We start from the raw sequence: 22,548 nt of genomic DNA, 5'->3' as shown, positions 1-22,548 counted from the left end.
AATCCAATATTAGCCCATATGTCTGATACTATTCCAAAAATTCCTCTTTAGACTCATGCAGCCATGCACTAATGCTGAATGCAGGAAGGTCACAGGCCAGTGGGTGGGAAGTCTTGTGGATCCAGAGGCAGTGGAAGGCTCTCAGTGCTGGCGTGGGTCTCCACGTGGCTCTTCCAGCTCCAGGGCTTCAGCTTTATCATTGTAGCTCCACGTGGCTTGTCAACAGGAAATGTCTCACAGGGAGTGTGGTGTGCGCGTGACCCGCTTCCAACAAGCTATTTATCTCCTTAGTGGCTCCAAATGAGCTCATCAAGTAGTGACCTGATTTACAGGCTAAACTTCACCCCTTCCTTCACTCTTTAAAAAAAAATCATTTTATTTGGGGCTCATACACCTCTTAACACAATCCATCCATCTATCCATTGTGTCAAGCATATTTGTACATTTAACAACCACAATTTTTTTTGGGGGGGTGCCCTGTATTTGTATTTATTTATTATTATTTTTAAAATTTTATTTATTTATTATTTTATTGGGGACTCATGCAATTCATCACAATCCACACATCCATTCATTATGTCAAGCACATTTGTAGATTCGTTGTCAACATCATTTTCAAAACATTTTCTTTCTACTTGAGCCTTTGGTATCAACTCCTCATTTTTTTAACAGTCTCAAATTGACAACAGATTATGTAACTACCACAGATTGATAGCAGCCCATGCAGACAGTTCCCAGTGTCGGGGGACCTGCACCGGCTGGCTTCCCAGGGAAGCTTCCGTGCCTGCTGGGAGGATGGTGGGCTCCAGTCCTGCTCTGGAAGATGCAGCGGTTTGCTGGCGGCCCTCAGGGTCTCCCCAGGCCACCGGTGCCCTCTCGGGTGCTCACCTCGAGAGGCCTCTCTGTGACTTGGCCCGGTGAGGGTGGAGGAGTGTACTGGCACACTCTGAACCTGTGGTGTCCAGTGACCCTGCTGACCTCACAGGGGCCCAGGTTTCTTCCACCCAGGACTGTGGGAAGGGGGCTGGAACCCAGAGCTGCATGCTCAGCCTTTCTGGGTATTGTCGCTGTGTGCTTGCTCACTGCCCCTGTGGAGGGCCGTGTCCAGGCTGGTGAACTGTGGAGTCAGCCCTCTGCTATCTACTGAAGCCTTGACACCTTGCAGCGGGTCACGCAACACTGTCACACAGGTGGCCTGCTCTCAAAGCCCCCTGCCAGTCCTCCTCGTCTGAGCAGGTTGCCCACCATGCCTTGCTTTGTGGCATTCACCCTTCAGTGTGTGTTTCCCTCTGTGGCCTGGGAGGAGCATGGGGATACATGCATCCACCCTCCTGTCTGTCTCTCATGAGAGCCTGGTTCTCTGTCTTGGCGGCCAGCTAAGTGCTCACCTGCAGTGAGGGAGGCTGAGGAGAGACCAGGCTGAACTGCAGGCTGCAGGGAGGATACAGGGTTAATCTCAAAACCAGTTTCTCAGAGTTGGGATTTATTTTGATTTTGTTACATACAGAAATTAAATGCCGCTTGGTGGGGCTGAGTTTTCTTTGCCAAGGGGCCATGGCTCCTGATACACCAAACTTTTCCCAGACACAGGAGTGGCTAGTGGCCGAGGTGGCCCGGTGGGTGGTCAGGGCCCACCGGCAGGAGGAAAAGCAGTGGGCGAGGGTGCAGGGGTCCAGTCACCCTCCAGAGGGGCTGCTCATGGCTGGAAGCTGAGGTGCCATCAGAGCCCTGGCCTCTGGGTGCCGGGTCAAGGTCAAGGTTGATCAGAGAACAAGAAGGCTTAAAGTGGGTGAGGTCTAGAGAGCCCAACGCTTCCTGTCCCCGTCCATCCGGAGCCTCTTGAGGGAGCAGGGACCCCAGGCCACAATGAGCTTTTGTCCAGGGACTGCTTGCCTCTGAGGAGAGAGGGGCCCAAGTGTCAGTGCTGGCCACGTGCCCGGCATGAGGCTGGTGGCTCGGGGGCCAGGTGGGTCCTCAGTGGCCCATCCAACATGGAAGGGGCCCTGCCAGGGTTCCAGAGCTCGGGCCTTTGCCTGGGCCTGCGAGAGCTGAGAGGGCGGAGAGTCTGTGAGTTAAGAAAAGAGTTGTTGAGTGAGAAGCTGCCGGGATTCGGCTGGGTTGTGCTCGGCTTGGTGGCTGAGGGTGGGCCTTCCAGGACGCACAGGCATTGATTGCCACTTGAGGACCATTTCAGGGAAGGCAGGAAGGAATTCTGAAGTGGCGCTCTTGGAGGGTGGGCTCGGTGGGGGTGCCTTTGTAGGTGGGCAGCGTGTGGCTAAGAATGGAATAACAGCTGTGCCTATCGGCTCCTGTCTTCCATGCCAGCCTCTTGTGGCTCCTAGGGTGTAGCCGAACCCACTCTGGCCTGGGGCCTCGATTTCCCCATCTACCCTAGGGAGGTGCCAAAGGTATTATCAGGCAGCTTGATGTGGAAACATGCAAACTCATTCTAGACCCTCCCGCGTGAGGCCCGTCATGTCTTGAGGTCTCCTCCCGAGGTTGGTGCCTGGCTACTGTCCTTGCCTCCCTAGCCGGGGACCCTGGGTATCGTGGTGGAAGTGGACCACGTTTGAATGTTCAGAGGGAGCTGCCCTGAACTCGAAAGGCTGTTTGAAAGGTTAGGAGCCTAGGCTTGTCCCTGTCCCTCATGAGCTCGACTATCTCTGCCAAGCGACTGAAGCTCTCTGAGTCCCCAGCACCTACATCCTGGAGCGGAAAGACCCGCTTCACAAGGTGGTAGGGATTACATGGAAATAGATGCGAACGGCATTGGAGTGTGGACTTCCTTTTTCCAGCAATAGCGACTCATGTCGACTTTCCCTCTTGCTGGAAAAGCCAAACCAAATAACTACCTTTATAAAAAACACACTTAAAAAAATAACATATCAAAGAGCTGGTACTAGGAACCCAGAGGCATCAATGAGGTTTTGTCCTAAGAGTATACCAGATAAGGGGATGAACGTCTTTATGGTGGTCTAACAGGCGGGCGGGGGGGGTAGTGCAAAGAGGGAAGCTTGAGGCGCCCACCTCACAGTAGCTGGGGTCTCTGGAGGCCACAGTCACAGGGCCCCGCTGAGAGGCAGGCAGCCAGCCATATGCACAGGGCCATCGTGGGCTCAAAGCCCCGTGTGGCCCTGGTCTTCAGCCTTGCACGCGGTCTCAGTGGTCAGGTCTAGAGCATGCAGAAAGAAATGCTTTGCGAAGTCTGTATTAGTTTCCCAGGGCTACCACAACAAATTACTATGGACGTGGTGACTTAAAACAACACAAATGTATGCTTTCATCATTCTGGAAGCCAAACGCCTGCCGTCGGCTGCTGGCAGGGCTTTGCTCCCTTTGAAGCCTCTGGGGAGGATAATTCTTGCCTCTTTTCCAACTTCTTATGGCTCCTGGTGTTTCCTGGCTGTGGTTGCCTAACTTCCATCTCTGCCTCGGTCTTTATTAGGAACATCCTCTCTTTGTATCTTTCCTACTTTTCTGTATAGGGTCCATCCTACTCCAGGCTGGTCGCATCTCAAGAGCGGTAATTTAAGAGGCCCATATTCCAATTGAGGCCCCACCCTGAGTCTCCAGGTAGACATGCACTTGGGGGGTAGGGGGCGGGAAGAAGCACCCTCCAACCCATCCTCGCACTTTTATCCTCTGTTTAAAGGATCCCTGCAGGGTCTTCTCGAGCCCAGTGACCAGCGCTTAGTTAGAGGTGAGTAGGCACGAGCAGACATGAGACTGAGCGGGGGTCTGTGGGCAACATGCAACAGACAGTAGGCGCATCACATATGCACAATTCTCCCCGGGGTTAGAGATGTAAGGGAAGCTTGGGATTTTTTTTTCCTGGAACTAAAATTCCCCCACACTGATCTAACAAGTCTGGAAGACAAAATAGAAATATAAAACTTAAAAAAAAAAAGCCAGATTGCAAAGCACTGAGGAAAATTCACAAACTGGAAGATACATCAGAAGAAATTATCCCAGAATGTAGCATGGAGAGACAAACAGAAAAATAGAGAGAGAAGTCTAGAAACATTTATGACGTGACACAAACAGATAGTGGTTTTTAACCAAAACCCCAGAAGTAGAATAGAAAACCAGAATGGGATGAGGTACATCTGAGGAGAACAGCCGAAACTTTCTGAAAGTGTTTAGAGCTATCAAGAAGTTTCAAGAAGCCCAGTCTTCCCAAGCAGGAAAAAGAACGCGAACCTATTCCAGAACATAGAAAACGAGAACTGAAGACACACAGTCACAAAGGCGGCTAGAAGGGAAACAGACAGATCCCCTCAAAGGCTTGTTCAGAATGATGCCGGGCAACTGGAAGACGATGGAACAACACGGTGTGTGAAGGAAAATGACTGACAACTGAGAGTTCAACACACACTGAGCCATTTTCGAAAACGAAGGTGAAATAACGACATTTTCCGACAGACCCTGAGTTCCCACTAACAGATTGCCTGGAAAGGCTGCACCTCAGGCTGTGGCCGATGGTTCTTGGTGTGTTCCAAGACGCAGGAGAGACTGAAGCTGTGAAATGGTCTCCAGGGGAAGCCTGGCTGGATGAAACACCTTCTGTGGGTCCCTACCTACAGAGCTAGCAGATACCATAGCATCTAATTTGAGAGGGACCAATGGAGTTGAGTTCTCAGGTGTTAATTTACTCAGAAAAAAGAAGCTCTTGAACAGGGGAGGACTTCTACAGCGTTACAGGTTCTTACTGGAATTTTGAGAGTATGGCGATATTAGAAAAGACTAGAAAACTTTCAAGCTGGCAAAAGAATAAGAGGAATCATTAAAAACAAAACAAGTCAAGAAAGCCAGAAACAGGATCATTCTGACCAATAAAACCCACTTGATTCTGACTCATAGCGACCTAATGCTGGGTGTCCGAGGCTGTAAGTCTTTATGGAAGCAGGCAGCCTCATGCTTCTACCATGGAGCGGCTGGTGGGTTTGAACTGCCAACCTTGCAGTTAGAAGTCCAATGCTTCCTCTTAGAAGCTAGGTAAGGAACAACCAGATAAACCCCAAGAGAGAAGGTAGGTTACAGAAATAAAATAGAAATTATTGAAATAAAAAAACCAGAGCAACAAACACAATAGACACAATCAAATCCCTCTCTTGAAAGGAGCTGTAAACTATTGGAGTGAACAAATGAAGCAAAAGAAGAGGTTCGATTCACTGGCATCGTCTGAGAGGATACATCACTCCAGATTCAGCAAATAAAATTTAGAGAATATTGTTAGTGGTTTCATGACAATACATTTGGGGATTTAGATGAAATGGTCTAAACCAGAAATAAACAAACACTAAAAACTCACTCAAGATCTAGAAATATTGACTCAGACCCAAACCCAAACCCATGGCTGTTAGGTCAATTCTGACTTAGAGCCACCCTGTAGGACAGGGTCAGTTTTTTCAAGATGCAAATCATTTAAAAAAAATAATTTTATTTGGGGCTCTTACAACTCTTATCATAATCCATCCATTGTGTCAAACACTGTTGTACATTTGTTGCCATCATCATTCTCACACCATTTTCTTTCTATATGAGCCCTTGGTATCAGCTCATTTTACCCCCTCCCTGGCCTACCCTCCCTCCCTCAAGGACCCTTGTTAATTTATAAATTATTCTTATTTTTCCATATCTTACACTGTCCACGGTCTCCCTTTACCCACTTTTCTGTTTTATGTCCCCTCGGGAGGGGCTTATATGTAGATCCTTGTGACAGGTTCCCTCTTTCTCCCCTACCTTCCCCTACCCCTCCTGGTATCACTACTCTCATTATCACTACTCTCATTATTGGTCCCGAGGGGTTTATCTGTCCTGGATTTCTGTGTTTCCAGCTCTTATCTGTACCAGTGTACATCCTCTGGTCTAGCCAGATTTGTAAGGTAGTATTGGGATCATGATAGTGGTGGGGAGGAAACATTAAAGAACTAGAGGAAAGTTGTATATTTCATCATTGCTACTCTGTACCCTGACTGGCATGTGTCTTCCTTGTGACCCTTCTTCTATAAGGGGATGTCCAGTTGCCTACAAATGGGCTTTGGGTCTCTTCCCCGCATTCGTCCCCCCCCATTCACAATGATATGATTTTTTGTTCTTTGATGTTTGATACATGATCCCTTCGACATCTTGTGATCACACGGGCTGGGGTGCCTCAAGATTCAAGTCTTCATGGAAGCTGCTGGCCACATCTTTCTCCCATGGCTGGTCACGGAGTGTTTAACCCCTGGGCAACCAGGGATCCCATGAAATAGTGCCTAGTCCTTCAGCAGTCACAGAAATGTAGTCAGTGGGAATGTCCACGGGAGCAGCCACTTTGGGAAGCAGTCTGGCAGTTACTCAAGCAATTAAGTAGAGTTCTGCGACGTCCGTCATTGTGTGTTGACTAGTAGCTGAACGGTGGTTGCTTTGAACGCACCCAGAGGTGCCTGCGAAGAAAGGAAGGCCTGGTAATCCGCTTCTGAAAACTATGGAACGAACACATTTCTGCTCTGCTCACAGGAAGGTGGCCCTGAGTTCAGAGCTGCCCAGGTGACAACTGAGGTCGCCAGCATGACCTCTAATCCCACTTCTAGTATCTAGCTTAGAGAAAGGAACACACCCCATCCACACAAAACCTTTCTACGTGAATGCACGCTATCGATCGTAGCCCCCAGTGGAGAGAAGCCAAAGCGGGGAGACACCAAGGTGAGGCCTTCTCATTCCCCAGTCTGCCACGGAGGCCGATTCCGGCCCACGGCAACCCTCCGTAGGTTTGAGACTGCCCATCTTCTCTGCGCGCAGATCTCCGCATCCTTCTCCCGAGCAGTGCTTGGCGGGTCTCAACTGCTGGCCTTGCCAAACGGACTGATAGCTGGTTATATGGAAGAATGAAGTGCTCGTGCTAAAACACGGGTAAACCTCGGAAACACGCGGAGCGAAGGAAAGCCAGTCCCAAACCCACCCATTTGACGATTGTGTTCCCAGGAGCTGTTCGGGGGCGCATCCATCGAAGCAGAAAGTACATGAGTGGTTGTCAAGGGTTCGCGGGAGGAGTTAGAGGAAGCCTGTAAAGGGTATAGGACTTCTTTCTGATGCGATGAAAAGGTTTAAAATTGCCTGTAATGATGGTAGCACATATCTGTAATTTTTCTGAAAACCATTAAATCATACATTTTTAAACGGGGGACTTTTCTGGGAAGTGAATTATATCTCAGTGAAACGATTATAAAAAAAATTGGGCCAGAAAGAAAGCCTTCCCTCAAAGAAAAGGCCAACATCAGGCCCAGATGGAAGTCAGTCAAGGAAGACACGAGTCTAATCTGACACAAACTGTTCCAGGGAATTCAAAGACAGAAAGAAAACAAACATTCCCCAGTGTTCCAGAACTCCGCAGGAGGAGCACAGGAGAAGAAAATTGCAAACACAGATGCAAATATTCTAGACAAAATCTTATTAAATTACATGCAGCAGTGTGGAAATCAAATACAGCCCTTCCTGAGCAAGTACGCTTGGTTTCAGGATCGCCAAGCGTGGTTTCACATTAGAAAACCAATTAGTGTAATTCTTCGCCTTAGCAGATCAGGGGAGGAAAAAAAATCACATCAAAAGATGAAAAGGTGGCATTTGATAAAATTCAATTTCTATGATTAAAAAAATGAATCCCACAACTCTTAGCACATGAAGAGCAGAAGCAACGGTTCTGTGAACGTCATGCTTCCGTGTGAAAGGGCGCAAACCTTCTCTGTGAGATCAGGAATCAGGTGGGGAGTGAGAGGCACAGCGCTCTCTAGGTGAGCTGCTAATAAGCACCCGGTCAGCGGTCTGCCCCCCCAGGAGTGCCACGGGAGAAAGATGAGCCTTTGTCCTCCGTGACCGTGACCGGTTACAGCATTGGAAACCCACTGGAGCAGCGCTTACTAGAGCATTGCTTTTCAACCTGTGGGTCGAGACCCTTTTGGGGGTCGAACGACCCTTTCACAGAGATCGCCCGATTCATCACAGTAGCAAAATGACAATGGTGAAGTGGTAATGGAAATAATGTTATGGTAGGGGGTCAGAACCACATGAGGAACTGTCTGAAAGGGCCTTGGCCTGAGGAAGGTGGAGCACCGTGTCCTAGAGGGTCGCTATGAGTCAGAATCAGCTCGATGAGAGGCAGTTTGATTTAGAGCTTGATATGCAGATTCCGATAGGATAGAGGCTTATTTCGCTCATGGAACAATTCAAGTTCCGACTCAGCAGGCACCTCTACTTTGGAATATTTCTTTTCCGACCTCTAGTTTCTTGACCATCTTTCAGCGTGTGCTCACAGCCCGTGTCACGGAGCCTGGTGGCAGGGACGTGTGTTTGGTTGTGGAAGGGAAAGGACCGAAGATGACCAGCCCACGGTCCTGATACTCCCCCACCTGGGAGTGGTGCTCCTGACCTTCAGATGACATAAATGGAACCCAGCCTTTAGATCTAGTCACTGTCGAAAATAAGTACGACCCCTGGGTGAGGGAAGCTTTGAAACCTTCAAGCACGACAGCTAGGAATTCCGAGATAAGTGGGAGAGAGCAGGAACTCAGGGATGGGGAGAGTCAGTATTATAAACAGGTCAGGTCCCCACAGTCCCAATAAACATCCTGTCATGCGTGTGGATGATTTGATGAGTGAATTCTACAAAGGGCCACATACCAATGCGAAGAACCAAGACACTCTCCAAGAGCCAGGTGGAAGGAGTTCCCTCACCAGGCACCACAGCGTATGATAAACTATCATACATGGCGGAGTGGAGGTGGCCCAGCCTCCGAAGACCGCCAGCACAGAGGATTGGGCTCAGAAATTAAACCACACACCCGGATGGTCTCGGTGGCATTGCAGGGCCTCGGAGATGAGGCGTCTTGTGTTATGAGGCGGGGTATCGCGATGTAAGTATTTGTAAAGTTTTTATGATGCCTTAGGAGCAGATTATTAGTCCTGCATGCAGCGATCCATACTCGATTTGTTTCAGCTCATCCACTGCAACCTCCCGGACGGACCATCTCCTATCCCGCCTCCTCTCTGTTTCCTCCTGTGTCCATTCTCCCTCCTCGCCTCACTCTTTACACTTTTCCCTTGAGAGAACGCGACCTTTCTGATCTCCCCTGGTTGATTGTTCTCTAACAGGGGTGAGTTTAGTTACAGACCCGAGGGCTGACAAAAGCCTATAGTCTTAAGGGTTCTACTGGTCTCTAACTATAGTAAAGCCTGGTCTCTTATGGTTTGGGGTTTTGCCCACTCCATCCGGTGCATTCACATGCAATCCTTTCAGGGCAGTTGGTAGAGGCAGAGGTAGCTGGGTGCCGTCTTCCGGGCTCAGGATTGTGCAGACTGGCATTTGCACGGTCTGTTAGTTCCCTGGACCAATTGTTTCTACATGCTATCTACTTGTCCTCAGTCTTCTTTCCTCCGGATGGAGAACGACGAAGGTTGGACCTGAGATGGCTGCTTGTGAGCTTTTAAGACCCCAGTCCCTACTTCCTAAAGCAGGGTGTCGAGCAGGGTCCGTGGTCCTGATCTGATAGGTGTCCTTCTGAGGGTGACAAGGGGACCCCACCTGCTGTCCTGCCCAACAGGAATCACGTCTAACAGGACAGAACTGGGAATGTAAAAACAGAAAAGCCTTTGGAAGATAAGACGGAAGGTTTTTTTATGACAGCGGAAGAGAGAATCTTAAATGAGCCAGAAAAAGTATCACGTGGAAAGGAAGCAATGGAAATTGAAGCTCGATGAACGTTAGAACTTTCGTTTATCCATAGACAATGAGAGAGAGAGCCCAAAGACAGCCACTGAAGGGAGGAAATGTCTGCACTGGCCAGAGGCTGCCCAGGTTGACCCCTAAAGTGGTTTCTTGCCTTGGTAATATTTATTACTGTATCTGTTTTATAATTATTTATTGTACCCACATTGGCCCTGCATTTCCACATTATGTCTCTTAAAAATGTTGATGATAAAATACTGACTATTGTACAGTGCTTTTATTTTTCCCTGGGAAAGGGGTACAGGGATAAGAGAGGCCCACTTAAGGGGAAGAGGCCCTGAATAGACTCCTGCCGCTGTGTGTCCAGTTTGGCCCCACTTAGCCACACGGGCCCTTGCACCAATGTGCTGGTGTTTCCAGGACCTGTAAAGGAGAGCAGGTTGGCAGCTTCTCCGTGGCCTGCTGCCTACCACTTCTGTGGGTCACTGGCAGGAGGCCTGTGCTCCTGAAGGGTCTGCTACCCAGCCCCCTGGCCGCTCCCTTCCTCCCCTGTCTGGGGTCAGACACCCCCTGTTGGGCAGTGGCAGCTGCATTGAGCCGGGTGGCAGATGCACGGGGCATGGCGTGGCCTGGGCAGCTGGGCCCATGGGGGTACCAGGGCCTGGGCTGTGCCAGTGTCTGGGATGCTTTGTGGTTGGGAGGCTGATCCCAGAGAAGGGCAGGGCAGTTTTGTCCATGGACCCTAGTTAGTGTGCATCTCCCCACCATCCCTCTGTGCCAAGACCTGAAACTCCCGGAGAGGGTGTCCTGGTCCCAAGCTGTTGAAGGACTGAGGCAGAGCTGAGAGGGCCTCACACCTGGCTTCGCATTTAATCCACTCATTGAATAGGCCATTCACGCACAGGTATGAGGGAAGACATTCGATTTGTGTGTGTGGCTCCCACCTGTCACAGGTGTGTACCTCTGTCTGTAAATGTGTGCACATGCTGTCTTCCAGGTTACCACCTGCCCCCTACCCTGCATGGGACAACGTCATGCCCCCCCCACAAGCCTGTGCTTTCCTGTGTCTGCACAGACCCGACTTCTGTAGCCCCTCCTCTGTTTGTTTCTGGTATGTGTCTAGTGACCATTGCGGAGCTGTGAGGAAACGTGATGTGTTAACATGTTGGTAGGCTGTATTTGCAGAGAGGGTTGTCTGGTTAATTCTGAAAAACAACAACAACCAAAATCATTTCCCTGTGTTTTAGATAAGAAAACTTACACAGCAAATTAGGTTCCCACTTCATTTGTGGACAGATTATCACATGGCGTTGGGGTTTTTCACCAATGGGTCAGCATCCTCAGTGTTTCCAGTCAGTTCTGTTCCGTGGGACCCAGCTCTCCCTCCCCACCATGCCTCCTCATCTTGGCTGCTGGGTCTTATACAGTGGAAGGTTCAAGGGAACACGCTACTCATGAGTGATACTGTGTGTGGGGGTTATAAGCTACTCTATTATTTGGCTGAAAGGTGACCTCCAGGAGCACCTTCACTGCCAAGTTCAAAGAGTGTCTTTGGGTGATAGTTTCAAGAGTTCTGCTAGTCTCTAGCCGTCCAACAGGTCTGGCCTTCTCTAGGGATTTGAATTCAGTGGCACGGTTTCTGCTCATCCTCGGTGGGACCTTTTATTATATCCCTGGTCAGAATGATCAGTCATGGTAGCTGGGGACCAGCTAGTTCTGGTGTCCCCTTAGAACAGGCTGTGATTATGCGGGCTTCATCTGGTGGATCACTGTTTAATTTTTATCGCTTAATTTGTGGTTGGAGAAAGGTAGAAATATGTCTTGACGATCTCATGGAATGTTTTGATCTATGCTAAGGGATGGATGAAAATAATATTGCAATCGAATGCTAACTGGCATCTTTCAGAGCATGGTTGAAGGGGCCTTGGTGGTGTCATGGGTGAAGCATGAAGCTGCTGACCCAAAGGTTGGGTCATCTGCAGGAGCAAGATGAAGCTGTCTGCTGCTGTAAAGACTGACAGTCTTGCAGACGCCGTGGAGCAGTTCTCTGTCATAGGGGGCCACGCTGCATGAGAATTGAGTCAATGGCTGCGGATTGGGATTTAACAAGTTGATTGACAGACTCAAGACCAGCTACATTTTCTTTCCTTGAACCATGTACTCATGTCCTTTGTCTACTTCCAGTTGACTCCAACACAGATAGATGACTGTGTGTGTATGTGAATGTATGCACACACAGAAAGCCATCCACGTGTAAGTACACACTACGTAGCCACATGTGTGTGCTCACACATGCACACACCCCATGCAGAAAGTCACACAGGTACCACCTGTCCATTCTCACACATAGAAAATCATACACACTCAGACTTCTATGTCTCTGCAGAAAGACACGCAGATATGCACACATGCACATACACACACGTACAACCTGAAAGTTAACCGGTGGTCCAGAATATTAGTAAACATTTTCTACAGCATATTTTTTTCTAATGTCTCTTGTCTTTGACTCTGTTAGTTTTTTGTTTGTTTGTTTGTTTTTTAACCAAGGAGAGATCTTTGTGTTGAATTATTTTTGTGTTAAATTATTGTGTTAGTCTAGCTTGATTAGAGAAACAAATTCATAGACACTCATATATGTATAAGAAAGAACTTTATATAAAAAAGCCATTGTATATTGAGAAAACATCCCAGCCCAGTCCAGATCAAGTCTGTAAGTCTGACATTAGCCCATATGTCCGATACTAGTCCATAAATTCCTCTTTAGACTCACACAGCCATGCAATGATGCCGAATGCAGGAAGGTCACAGCCTTGGGTGGAAAGTCTTGTGGATCCAGTGGTGGTGGAAGCATCTCAGCGCTGGTGTGGCTCTCCTCCACGTGGCTCTTCCAGCTCTGGGGCTCTGGCTCCATCGGTGTAGCTCCATGTGGCTTGTCAGCAGGAAGACAAAGCAGAAAGAGTGGGTCTGGCCTCCAGTGAGCTGTGACCTAATTGCCAGGCTAGATTCTACCCCTCTGCTCTAGGTGACAGGAGATTATGTTACTGCCACAATTATAAACACAAAAACCGTCAACTTATTAATTGTTAAAATCCCCGTGGATTCTGATGGATACAGAGAGGCTATCGCCACTGATAATGATGCTGAGAAGCGCTTCCTCATTTCCAAGATTACTTGAAACCCTTTTTGTGTTCTCCAGCACTCTTGTGGTTTCATTTCTAGAGCCAGGTTCCCGTGCTAGGAGGCCCAGCTGGGAGTGCCCACCCTGTCTGCCCAGCCACGTCCCTCAGCCCTCGGCCTCCCACACAGGCCGCACCGCCCTTAGCTCACCTGCAGCCTGGAGGGTCCACTGCTGCCAGTCTCTCTCCCGGGACCCTCCCCACCCTGCTTCCTGATCTAGCCACTGCCCCCTCATCCCTGCACTCCTAGCCCCCTAGGCCCACTGGCTGAGGCAGGAGACCCACCAGTCTGGGAAGGGGAGAGGCATAGAGGGGTTGCTCAGGAGTGAGGAAGGGGGTAGAATAGTGCTCTGCGTAGCATCAGAACTCAGAGGGCCTGTGTATGTGGAAGGCCTGGCCCTGCTGGGTGGCTGGCCCCTGTCCCATCCAGGTCCCTAGCAGACTGGTGAGCCTACTTGGCTTCGGGGCAGCAGGCAGGCTCGTGTGCAGCTGTGTTGGTCCCAGGGCGCATGAGGCAGACACAGATTGGCATCTGAGGTCAGAAGAGGAAGTGGCCCCCTGGCCATGCCTCTCTGGGATGCGGCCACAGCAAGGCTGTAAGCCTTACAGGGATTTAACTTTCTCCACCAGCCCAGGAGAGTCAAGCATCCTGCTTGGCTGCTGGGAGCATTCGGGGAGAACTTTGCAGTAACTTTGCATCTGCTCACTGGCTTTCAACTTGTTCTTTTGTTGCTCAGGCTCCTGGCCTAGGTCAGGTGGTGCAGAGACCCTAGGCCTCCTTGGGGAGTGGGTGGTGGTGGGCCGGGGGCAGGCACCTCTGGCTTCTGGGGTCAGAGGGGTGAGGGCCCAGCAGGAGGGAGGCTGGCCCCATGCCCTGCTCTGTCCACAGTCACAGCTGCGCTTCCAGGCTTCCAGGCCCCGTTCCACCACAGTGCCCTCCCCCCCCCAGGATCTCTCTTGTGGGACACTGGAATGCTTTGGCATTGGCCTTGGACTGGGTTAATCTTGAAGAATCCAGGCTGGGGGCATGTGCTGGTTCGTGACGGGAGCGTTTCCTGGTGGCACGCTGTCCTCAGCACAGCTGTTGGAATTCCTGTCTAGGGGAGGCTGGGGGCGGGATGAAGGTCTCCTGCGTGTAGGCTGTCTTTTGTTTGGGGGAGGGTGGCACTTTCTGCTTCCAGTGTGGAGTGGGGCTCCCATTGTCCTTAGCGGAGGGGGGCGCCCACCTGGCAGGACCAGCTTTCTCTCGCTTGGCAGGTGGTGGGACCCCTTGCTGTGAGCAGACAGTGCAGCTCTGAGCCCCTTCTTTCTCCTTCTCCATGGGCACGCCAGTGGGGGTCTAGGCAGTGCTGTCCTGCGTGACCCACCCCAGACCCCCACCCGGAATGTGGTGTATGGGGCCTGCCTTTGTGAGCCTGAGATGTCCGCACAGCCTCCCGCCTCAGTGCCTCCCACCCAGACCCGGAGGTTCTAGGAGAGTTTGTGGTAGGGCTCGAAGCCCTACGTGATCGGACTCTGGTCCGGCTGCCCCTCAGCCTCTTTTCTTAGCTGGGTCCACTGCCGGAGGCCTCTGTGTGCACGACTGTGTATTCCCTCATCTACCACGATCTGTGAGCCTGGTACCTTCTCCCTATTGTTTGCTTTCAAAGGTCTGGTCTGGACGTAGACCTGCTGAAAGGGTCGTGTGTCTTCCCCAGTATCTTAAACACTGGCCTCCTGCCTGGGGGAGCTGTCTCATGAGGCAGCTGGCCGTAGATGTCTCCCCATTTACATGTATGAAACTTCAGGCTGGGCTCTGTCTGGTGAGGGGCACGGTCAGGGACAGGGACTATGTCTATGCAGAGGCCTGGGGGCAGCCTGCACACTGCTGGGGGAGCAGGCTGAGAGCTGGGGAGACGGCACCGATGCCTGGGTATTTTGGGGAGCTGGTGAAGAGGGGTGGGTGCACTTGCATGGGGTCTGGATGGGCCACATGACCTGAGTTCAGAGCTAGAGGACAGTGGGCAGGCCGGTCCCTGGTGGGCAGCAGGCTGCATGCCTGCAGCCAGGATATGGCAGTCTGGGCAGTTGGGGATGGCATGGAAGCCAGTGCAGCAATCAGCCAGGCACCCTGGCAGGTGGACTGGGCCAGGCAGGACAGGCAGGGAGGGAGAGCTTCAACGCGTCCTGGGCTGTTTGGCTGGGCCCAGCTTGGTACGGGGTCACAAGGGCTCTGCCCCAGGCAGGGGAATCCCCTGGGAAAGCGTGCTTCTCAGTCTTGGGGTCACGGCTAGATGCAGGCCTGAGCCAGAGGCCTGGGAAGGCTAGGGCGGGCCGTGCTGCTGGAGTAGGATTGGACCACACCTGGGAGGTGGACGGTAGGCAGGGCAGGCCCGGAACGGGTGTGGCTGGAAGGAGCTGGTGTTTGTACGTCTGGGCTTGATGGAGGCGAAGGCTTCAGGAGATGACTCAGCAGACCTTAGTGGGTGGCCCGAGGGTTCAGCCAGGGGAGGGGTTCTGACAGCAGCATGTCCTGCACTCATTCCCTGGCAGACAGCAACCCAAGCCCCTTCTTGCAGATGAGGGCACCAAGGCAAGAGATGGAGGCACACCCAGACCAGACCCTGGCCCCGAGGTCCTGGCCCACGTGTGCCCACTGTCGAGGGGCATAAGGTGGAGGGTGCTATTGGGACACAGTGCCTAGGAGGCCTGGCGGGGCCAGCTGGGTGACAGTTCTGTGGAGTGGAGTCCTGCTAAGGGTGCTGGAAAGACTGGTACCTCCTCAGGGTGGACTCAGGAACTGGGGGCATACTGCCCGCACTGGACTGTGGGGATGTTGGGGGGCCTGCAAAGATGGGGAGGGTGTGCCTGGCTTGGTCTCCGAGAAGTGGGGTTAGAGAGGAAGAGAGCAGGGTGGACACGGGCTCTCTGGCCAGTGCTGTGGTCGGGTAGGAGCGGCTAAGAGCCCATGTCCCCTCTGCCCTCTGCCTGGGCCTGCCCTGCCCCGGGGTTCAGGGCATGGTGCGGGAAGTCTGTACTGTCGAACTGGGTGGGACTCCTCAGGGGCTTCGTCAGGGGTGGTTGGCCATTGTGGGGCGAGTGCCTCAGGCTGTGCTCAGGCAGCTAGGCGTGGGGATGGCCTGGTTCCCAGAGGAGGCCCTGTCGTACCCTGCTGGCCTCCTTCCCACTGCCCTGCCCTGGTTCTCCCAGCCTCTTCCCATCCCTGCCATCTCCCGATCATTGCCTTCTGCTGTCTTGTTGGGAGGCTTCCCAACGCCCACCCGCTCGGAGTGGTGGTAACTCTCTTTTCTGTGTGGCCAGGCTGACGGGCAGCGAGCCCCTGACCATCCTCCCGCTGACCCTGGAGTCTGAGGCCGCGGCTGCCAAGGCACACTACAAGGCCTGCGACCGGCTGAAACTGGAGCGGAAGCAGCGGCGCATGTGCCGCCGGGACCCGGGCGTGGCCGAGACGCTGGTGGAAGCCATCAGCATGAGTGCCCTCGAGTGCCAATACCAGTTCCGTTTTGAGCGGTGGAACTGTACCCTGGAGGGCCGCTACCGGGCCAGCCTGCTCAAGCGAGGTCAGTGCTGCCCGCAAAGCCATGGCAGAGCCCAGTGTCGAGGCTCTTGCTGGGTGGGGCCATGTGGCTATGGGGGGAGCTTTGTCACACACACACACACACACACACACACACACACACACACACACCCCACCCCCACCCCCCAGCCCCTGGGGTGACGGCTGGGAAGGAGGTGGAAGGACTCGGGGCCGGTGCCACAGCCTGAGAGGGGCCGTGCAGACTGTGTGGTGCCGGGCAGGCCTCACAGGGCAGCCCGGTGGTTCCTTGTGTGGGACTCCGAGAGGCAGTGGGGGTGGGGTTGGGGATGAGATCAGCCCCTGGAGTCATCTATATCTCTGTCCTGAGGGCAGCAGGGGGACCCAGGTCCCAGGACTGCTCCAGGGGCTGGTAGAGACTGCAGGAGGCTGAGCCCCGCAGGTGCAGTTGGAGAGCACAGCTTAAGGTGGTTGGGACTGAGTGATTCTGGTGCACCTGGGCCGGGCCACAGGTGGACCGATAGGGGAACAAGCCATCTCAGTGCCTGGAGGCCGGGCCCCTTTATTCCCCCCTCTTCTTTCCTGCCAGCCCCTCCCGCACACTGGTAGGACAGTTGTTGGGGAGACAGGGCCACGTGTGTAGCTCTTGTACAGAGTCTGAGGCTGCCGGAGGCAGCTTCTGATGGCTCCTGACATATGCTGGGTGGCTTAGAGCCCATTGCCTGGGCACAGGCTGGAGCTGCAGCTGGTACCTCCTGGCCTTGGGGCACAGAGCCCGTCCCCTCCTCCCTACCTGCACATATGGATGCTGCCTGGAGCTCTGTCTCCCTTTGGAGCTAAGCACCAAACAGACTTCCTTAAAAGTTGCTGAGTTGAGGCCCAAGCCAGGGCGGGCTGACTGGAGAGAAGTGCCCGTGGACCTCACATAAGTGGGGGATTAGAGACCTCATTGTGTGGGGGGGTGTTCACTGGGCCAGGATTATGGCCTCAGCTGGGTGTGTTCCCCCCTGCAGACAGGGTACACAGCATGCAGGAAGCACATAGCTCTCAGCAGCCCCCATAGTCAAACACTACCAGGATATCCTCCCTCTCTTCCTCCCTTCCCCTGCGGGAGGGGTCGGCATTCTGGAGCCCCCCAAGCCTCCTCTGGGATTTGTGTTCCCCGAAGACCCTGGCCGCCCGGCCACTGCTTACCTGTGCCTGTCTCCCCAAGGCTTCAAGGAGACAGCCTTCCTGTACGCGATCTCATCTGCCGGGCTGACTCACGCGCTGGCCAAGGCCTGCAGCGCCGGCCGCATGGAGCGCTGCACCTGCGATGAGGCGCCCGACCTGGAGAACCGCGAGGCCTGGCAGTGGGGTGGCTGCGGGGACAATCTCAAGTACAGCGGCAAGTTCGTCAAAGAGTTCCTGGGCCGCAGGTCTAGCAAGGACCTGCGGGCCCGCGTGGACTTCCACAACAACCTCGTCGGGGTGAAGGCAAGTTGGGACTCTGGGCTCCGGGGCTCCTGGGCGGGAAGGTGGGGACAGGTTGACTGCAGGTTCCAGGAGGCACCCTCTGTCCTTGCTCTGTGAGACTACGCTTCCCACCATGTAAGGCGGGGAGGGCTGGGGTGGGATGGGGGGGGTGGTGGGGGTACAATTTCCATAGGGAGGTGGACATGGACCTTAGAGAGCGACCTTACCCGGAACGACCTTTGTCAAGGCTCTGAGAACATTTCTCTCCCTTGCCCCTCTGCCCCTTAACTTAGAGGGATACCCTGCCCCCCTTCCTGGTCAGCGGCCCTGTGGCTTACTATCCCCCAGGGACTGGTGAGAGGGGCCAGGCTTGCCTTGGGGGGCTGAGGTCATTAGAGGTGGCTCACGGTGTCTGCCTCTTTCTTGAGAAGTAGGATTCTGAGTCGCTACTTATTAAAAATTCAATTTCCCCCCTTTTGACCAAAGCTCTTGTCCCTCCGGCAACCTTATTGGGGAGGGGGCTGCCGGGCCAAGCCTTTGCTAAGGGCAGGAGTGAGTGAGGTCCACGTCCAGAGGGGATTAACTCCCTGGCAAGGCCCCTCTTTTCTTCTGGCCGCCTCCCTTTCTTTGCACGTCTAGTCTTTGTATGTGATTTTTGAAAAGTCAGAATATTAAAAGTGCTCAATTGGTTCCACCGGACCTGGGTGAGCGACATTTTAATTAAATTTGTCCGGCTTTCTCAGCAAAGTGTCATTAAATGTGACTCTTGTGTTGCCCGCCCTCCTGGAGAATTGCTAAATTTCTAAATCCCCGGCAGGCTGGCCTCTCACTGGGTCTGGCAGAGGGCGGGCGGATGGGGATAGGGGTGGGGGCTCAGCAGCCGGGCTCCGGCCCCTCCTCACACAGGTCTGGGGGTGGGAGTGTCCGCAGGGTGATCAGATGCCAGTGGTCTGGCAGGAGGCATGCCCCCCTTATAGGTGGGAGCCCCAGTTCTAGGAGAGGAAGGCCCCCCCCCTCAGGGGGGGTTCCATACATCAGCCAAACTCCAGGCTCAGCTGTGAGTGGGCCCAGGCATGCTGTTCCCCCTGGAGACTGGGGCAGGTCCGCTCAGGTGCAGGCTATGGTGCCCCCCAAATGAGACCTGCACCCTGCACTCTGGTCCCAAGCCCATACCGCAGGGTCCCGGAGTGGGGGCTAGCAGTGGGTGGGGAGCGAGTCAGGCTTTGTGAAGCCCAGCCTGGCTCAGTTCTGAAGCCTGGAGCCACGGTGGGATTTTTGATGGGACAGAGACTGGCCTTTTAGGGAGCCTGGGGTCGCCTGCTGCAGTGGGGGGGGTGACCGTGGGGGTGGGGGTACTGTCCTGGGAACTACCTCACTGATCCCTCCCCACCAGGTGATCAAGGCCGGCGTGGAGACCACATGCAAGTGCCACGGTGTCTCAGGCTCCTGCACGGTGCGGACCTGCTGGCGCCAGCTGGCCCCCTTCCACGAAGTTGGCAAGCACCTGAAACACAAGTACGAGACGGCCCTCAAGGTGGGCAGCACTACTAATGAGGCCACGGGCGAGGCCGGGGACATCTCGCCTCCCCGAAGCCGGGCCCCCGGGGCTGGCGGCAGCGACCCACTGCCTCGCACCCCAGAGCTGGTGCACCTGGACGACTCGCCCAGCTTCTGCCTGGCCGGCCGCTTCTCCCCGGGCACCGCCGGCCGCAAGTGCCATCGCGAGAAGAACTGCGAGAGCATCTGCTGCGGGCGTGGCCACAACACCCAGAGCCGGGCGGTCACGCGGCCGTGCCAGTGCCAGGTGCGCTGGTGCTGCTACGTGGAGTGCAAGCAGTGCACGCAGCGCGAGGAGGTCTACACCTGCAAGGGCTGAGCCGCTGGCTGCCCTCCCCTCTCCAGGCGCCGCGAGGACCCCTTTCTCAGCCTCAGCTTCCCGTCCCGTGACCCGAGAGCGTTGGGCGGATGTTTCCCAAGCTGCCGCTCTCCCTGACATGCCAACTCCCCAGGCTCCAGAGCCGGTATCCCCGTCCACCTGCCGCCTGTCCTCACTCCGCGTTCTGCCCAGAGCCCTCCTCCCACCTTCTTGCTCCCATCCAAGGAGCCAGGGGCCGAGGCTCGCCTGCCTTGGCCTCACCTGGGCCTGAGTCTGGGTCGGCAGCAGGCAGCCGGCCACTGGAGGAGGCCGCTGCGCAGCACTGTTGTGAGCGTGAAACCACTAGAAGAAAAAGCAGTCTGCTTCTGCTTCCACGCCTTGCGCCAGGGGCCCGGGGGCACAGGACGCAGCAGCTCCTGTGCCCCTTTTCTGACACCGAGCACTTCTCTTTGGAGTGAATATAGTGACTTTTAAATTATTATTATTTAATGAATATAGTAATTATTATTTCCCCCCAGGCCCCTCTCCGAAAGAGCCCCTTCGCCTTCTCCTCACTCTCCCCCGCCCTCCCCTCTTTGCCTGACTCTGCTTTGTTGTTGGAAACCACTAAACCAAGAGAGTTTTTTATTTGTTTTTTAAGAAATAAAGCAAAGTTGTGTGTGGCCACGGGCCCAGGGTTCTGGAAGCTGGGTCCTCTGCCAGCTGGGCCTGGCGTGCTATTGCAGACACCAGCATTCTGGGCCCTTCATTGGGATTCAGGGCTGGAGTGGCAGGAGGTGTCCTGCTCTTCCGCAGGGCAGGCGCAGGCAGGGTCCCTTTTACGCAGAAGCCCCAGCTTGGAAGGAGGGGACCTGCAGGGGGAGGGGAGTCATGTGCTAGGGTTCCGCAAATTGAATACTGGTGCCCTTGCCTATGGTGTTTTCTCTGCAGGGGAGGGAGAGGACGACTCACACTGACCTGGTTTGGTTTGAGTGTGTGCACGCATGTGTGTGCATATATGTGATGGTATGCGTGTCTGTGTGCACGTGTGCATGCATAGAGGGTGTGCACGTGTGTCCAAGAGTGTAGTACACTCTCACGGGTGCTCATGTGTGCATACACATGCCCACGTACGCTTGCACAGGGGCATGTTTGAATAGGCATGTACTTGCATGTGCACACATGTATGTGAATGTGCACGTGTGAGAGGTCACCGGCCAGCTGCAGTGTGGCAGCTGCCTAGGGAGCCTGCCCTCAGGGCGCTGGACGGCGGCTCTCCTGCCCAAGTTCCAGGCCATCTGCTGCCTACTGAGGGAGGACCTGGCCCGGAGGGGAGGGAGGCTGGGTTGAGGCTTGTGGTGCACACACTGTGCACACGTGTGTGCTGGCCCGGTTTGTGTGGAAGCCGAGCTGGCAGGTGTGGTGGACGCAGGAACTACTGAGTGAGCATGCTTCTCTGAGTCCCAGGGTCTCTAGGAAGCCCGGGGTGGCTGTGCTTTTAAAAGAAAACCTATTTATGTTGTGGTGGGTCGCTGTTCTCCCTGTTTTATAGTGTAAATAGTAAAGTCTATTCTCCTGTGGTTCAGAAAGCCCCCGAGCAAGTAACCTCAAGCCGAAAAGGGGGTGCTGGAGCAGAGGGCCAGCTCTAGAACCTTCAAAAGGGCTGCGGGGGACGGGCAAGAAGCAGCACCACCTCGTGCCAGCAGGCTGGGTCTGCCCCTCCATCTGCAGCAGACCTGGGGCTGGGAGCATCCCCTTGCTGGGGCTCTGTGGTGGAGCTGGCCACTCTCACAACAAGACTGTACCTGGCCAGACCTTGTATTGGGTCTGTGGAAAGGTGGCCCATTAGAGGAAGGATTTTTTTTTAATGAGATACCACATTTAGCTCTATGTCATAAATATTAAGAAAAGTATTTTTTTAAACAAGGCAGACTGAAAACGTTTGCTGGTTTGCTTGTTTATATATAAATATATATTAGAATGTCTTACTAAGCGAAGACACTGCTACCCTGCGGGGGCCTCCTATTTACCATGCTTCTCTTCGGTGTGACAGAGTATTTCTAGAAGTAAAAGCCTTACATGGGGTGGCGTTCACATTCTCTCCTCAGCCTGGCCTCCTACGGCTGGGCCCAGAGTACTTGGCCTTGGGGTTCCACCCCTACCCCCTATCACGGGGTCTGGGGTCTGCACCCTGCCCCGGGGGTCAGGGGGTCCTCTCACACACAGGGGTTGATCCTGGCTGGGAAAAGAGGGACATATTCACCCGTGAAGAATCCTTGTCTTTGTGTTCAGAGTCTTGTGAGAGCCTTTCGATTTCTCTACCTCATCTGTGTAGCAAGTAGCTGTGTACCTGAGTGACTGTGGAAAACCTATTTAAGTTATTTAACACCTTTGTATAACAAAGCCAGAAACAAAAATGGAAACAATAAATAAATGTATTTTAAATTATAGCCCCTCTCGGCCTGTCTTTGTGGGGCTCCTGAGGAGAAGGCGCCGACGGCGTAGGGGGTGGAGAGGATGGTGGAGCCAGGAACTCCCATCTGGTCCCAGCCTGGCCTGGCGGGACCCTCCTGGCTCTTGGGGCTTGCGACATTGCCATTCACTTACAGTTCCTGGAAAGTTTGCAATCCAGGTGTCCTTGGGGCCAGGGTCCCTTCTGAACTTCAAGGGGAGGATTCTACATTGTGTCTCCCAGTTCCAGCTGCTCTGGGCGTTCCTTGGCTTCTGGTCGCATCAGGCTTCATTACACTTGCCTGCGTCTCCCTGCATCCAGAATGATCTTCTCTCCTTACCTTAATTACATCCACAAAGACCCTGTTTC

The 22,548-nt window shown here is 53.7% G+C and overlaps 1 protein-coding gene across 1 annotated transcript in view; it reads left to right on the top strand.

Annotated features, from left to right (window-relative positions):
* Nucleotides 1-22,172, top strand: part of WNT9A (Wnt family member 9A) — a 32,259-nt gene extending 10,087 nt beyond the window's left edge. Inside the window, exons 2-4 of the mRNA XM_075542156.1 lie at nucleotides 16,183-16,442; nucleotides 17,631-17,893; nucleotides 19,266-22,172. Coding sequence (XP_075398271.1) covers nucleotides 16,183-16,442; nucleotides 17,631-17,893; nucleotides 19,266-19,748 — 1,006 coding nt within the window. The 3' untranslated portion in view covers nucleotides 19,749-22,172. The remainder of the gene's footprint in view (nucleotides 1-16,182; nucleotides 16,443-17,630; nucleotides 17,894-19,265) is intronic.
* The last annotated feature ends 376 nt before the right edge of the window (nucleotides 22,173-22,548 follow it).

The sequence above is a fragment of the Tenrec ecaudatus genome, chromosome 2 (assembly GCF_050624435.1).
Source record: "Tenrec ecaudatus isolate mTenEca1 chromosome 2, mTenEca1.hap1, whole genome shotgun sequence".
NCBI lineage: Eukaryota > Metazoa > Chordata > Mammalia > Afrosoricida > Tenrecidae > Tenrec > Tenrec ecaudatus.
Note: the sequence above shows the minus strand (reverse complement) of the source record. Positions and strands in the feature narration are given on the sequence as shown.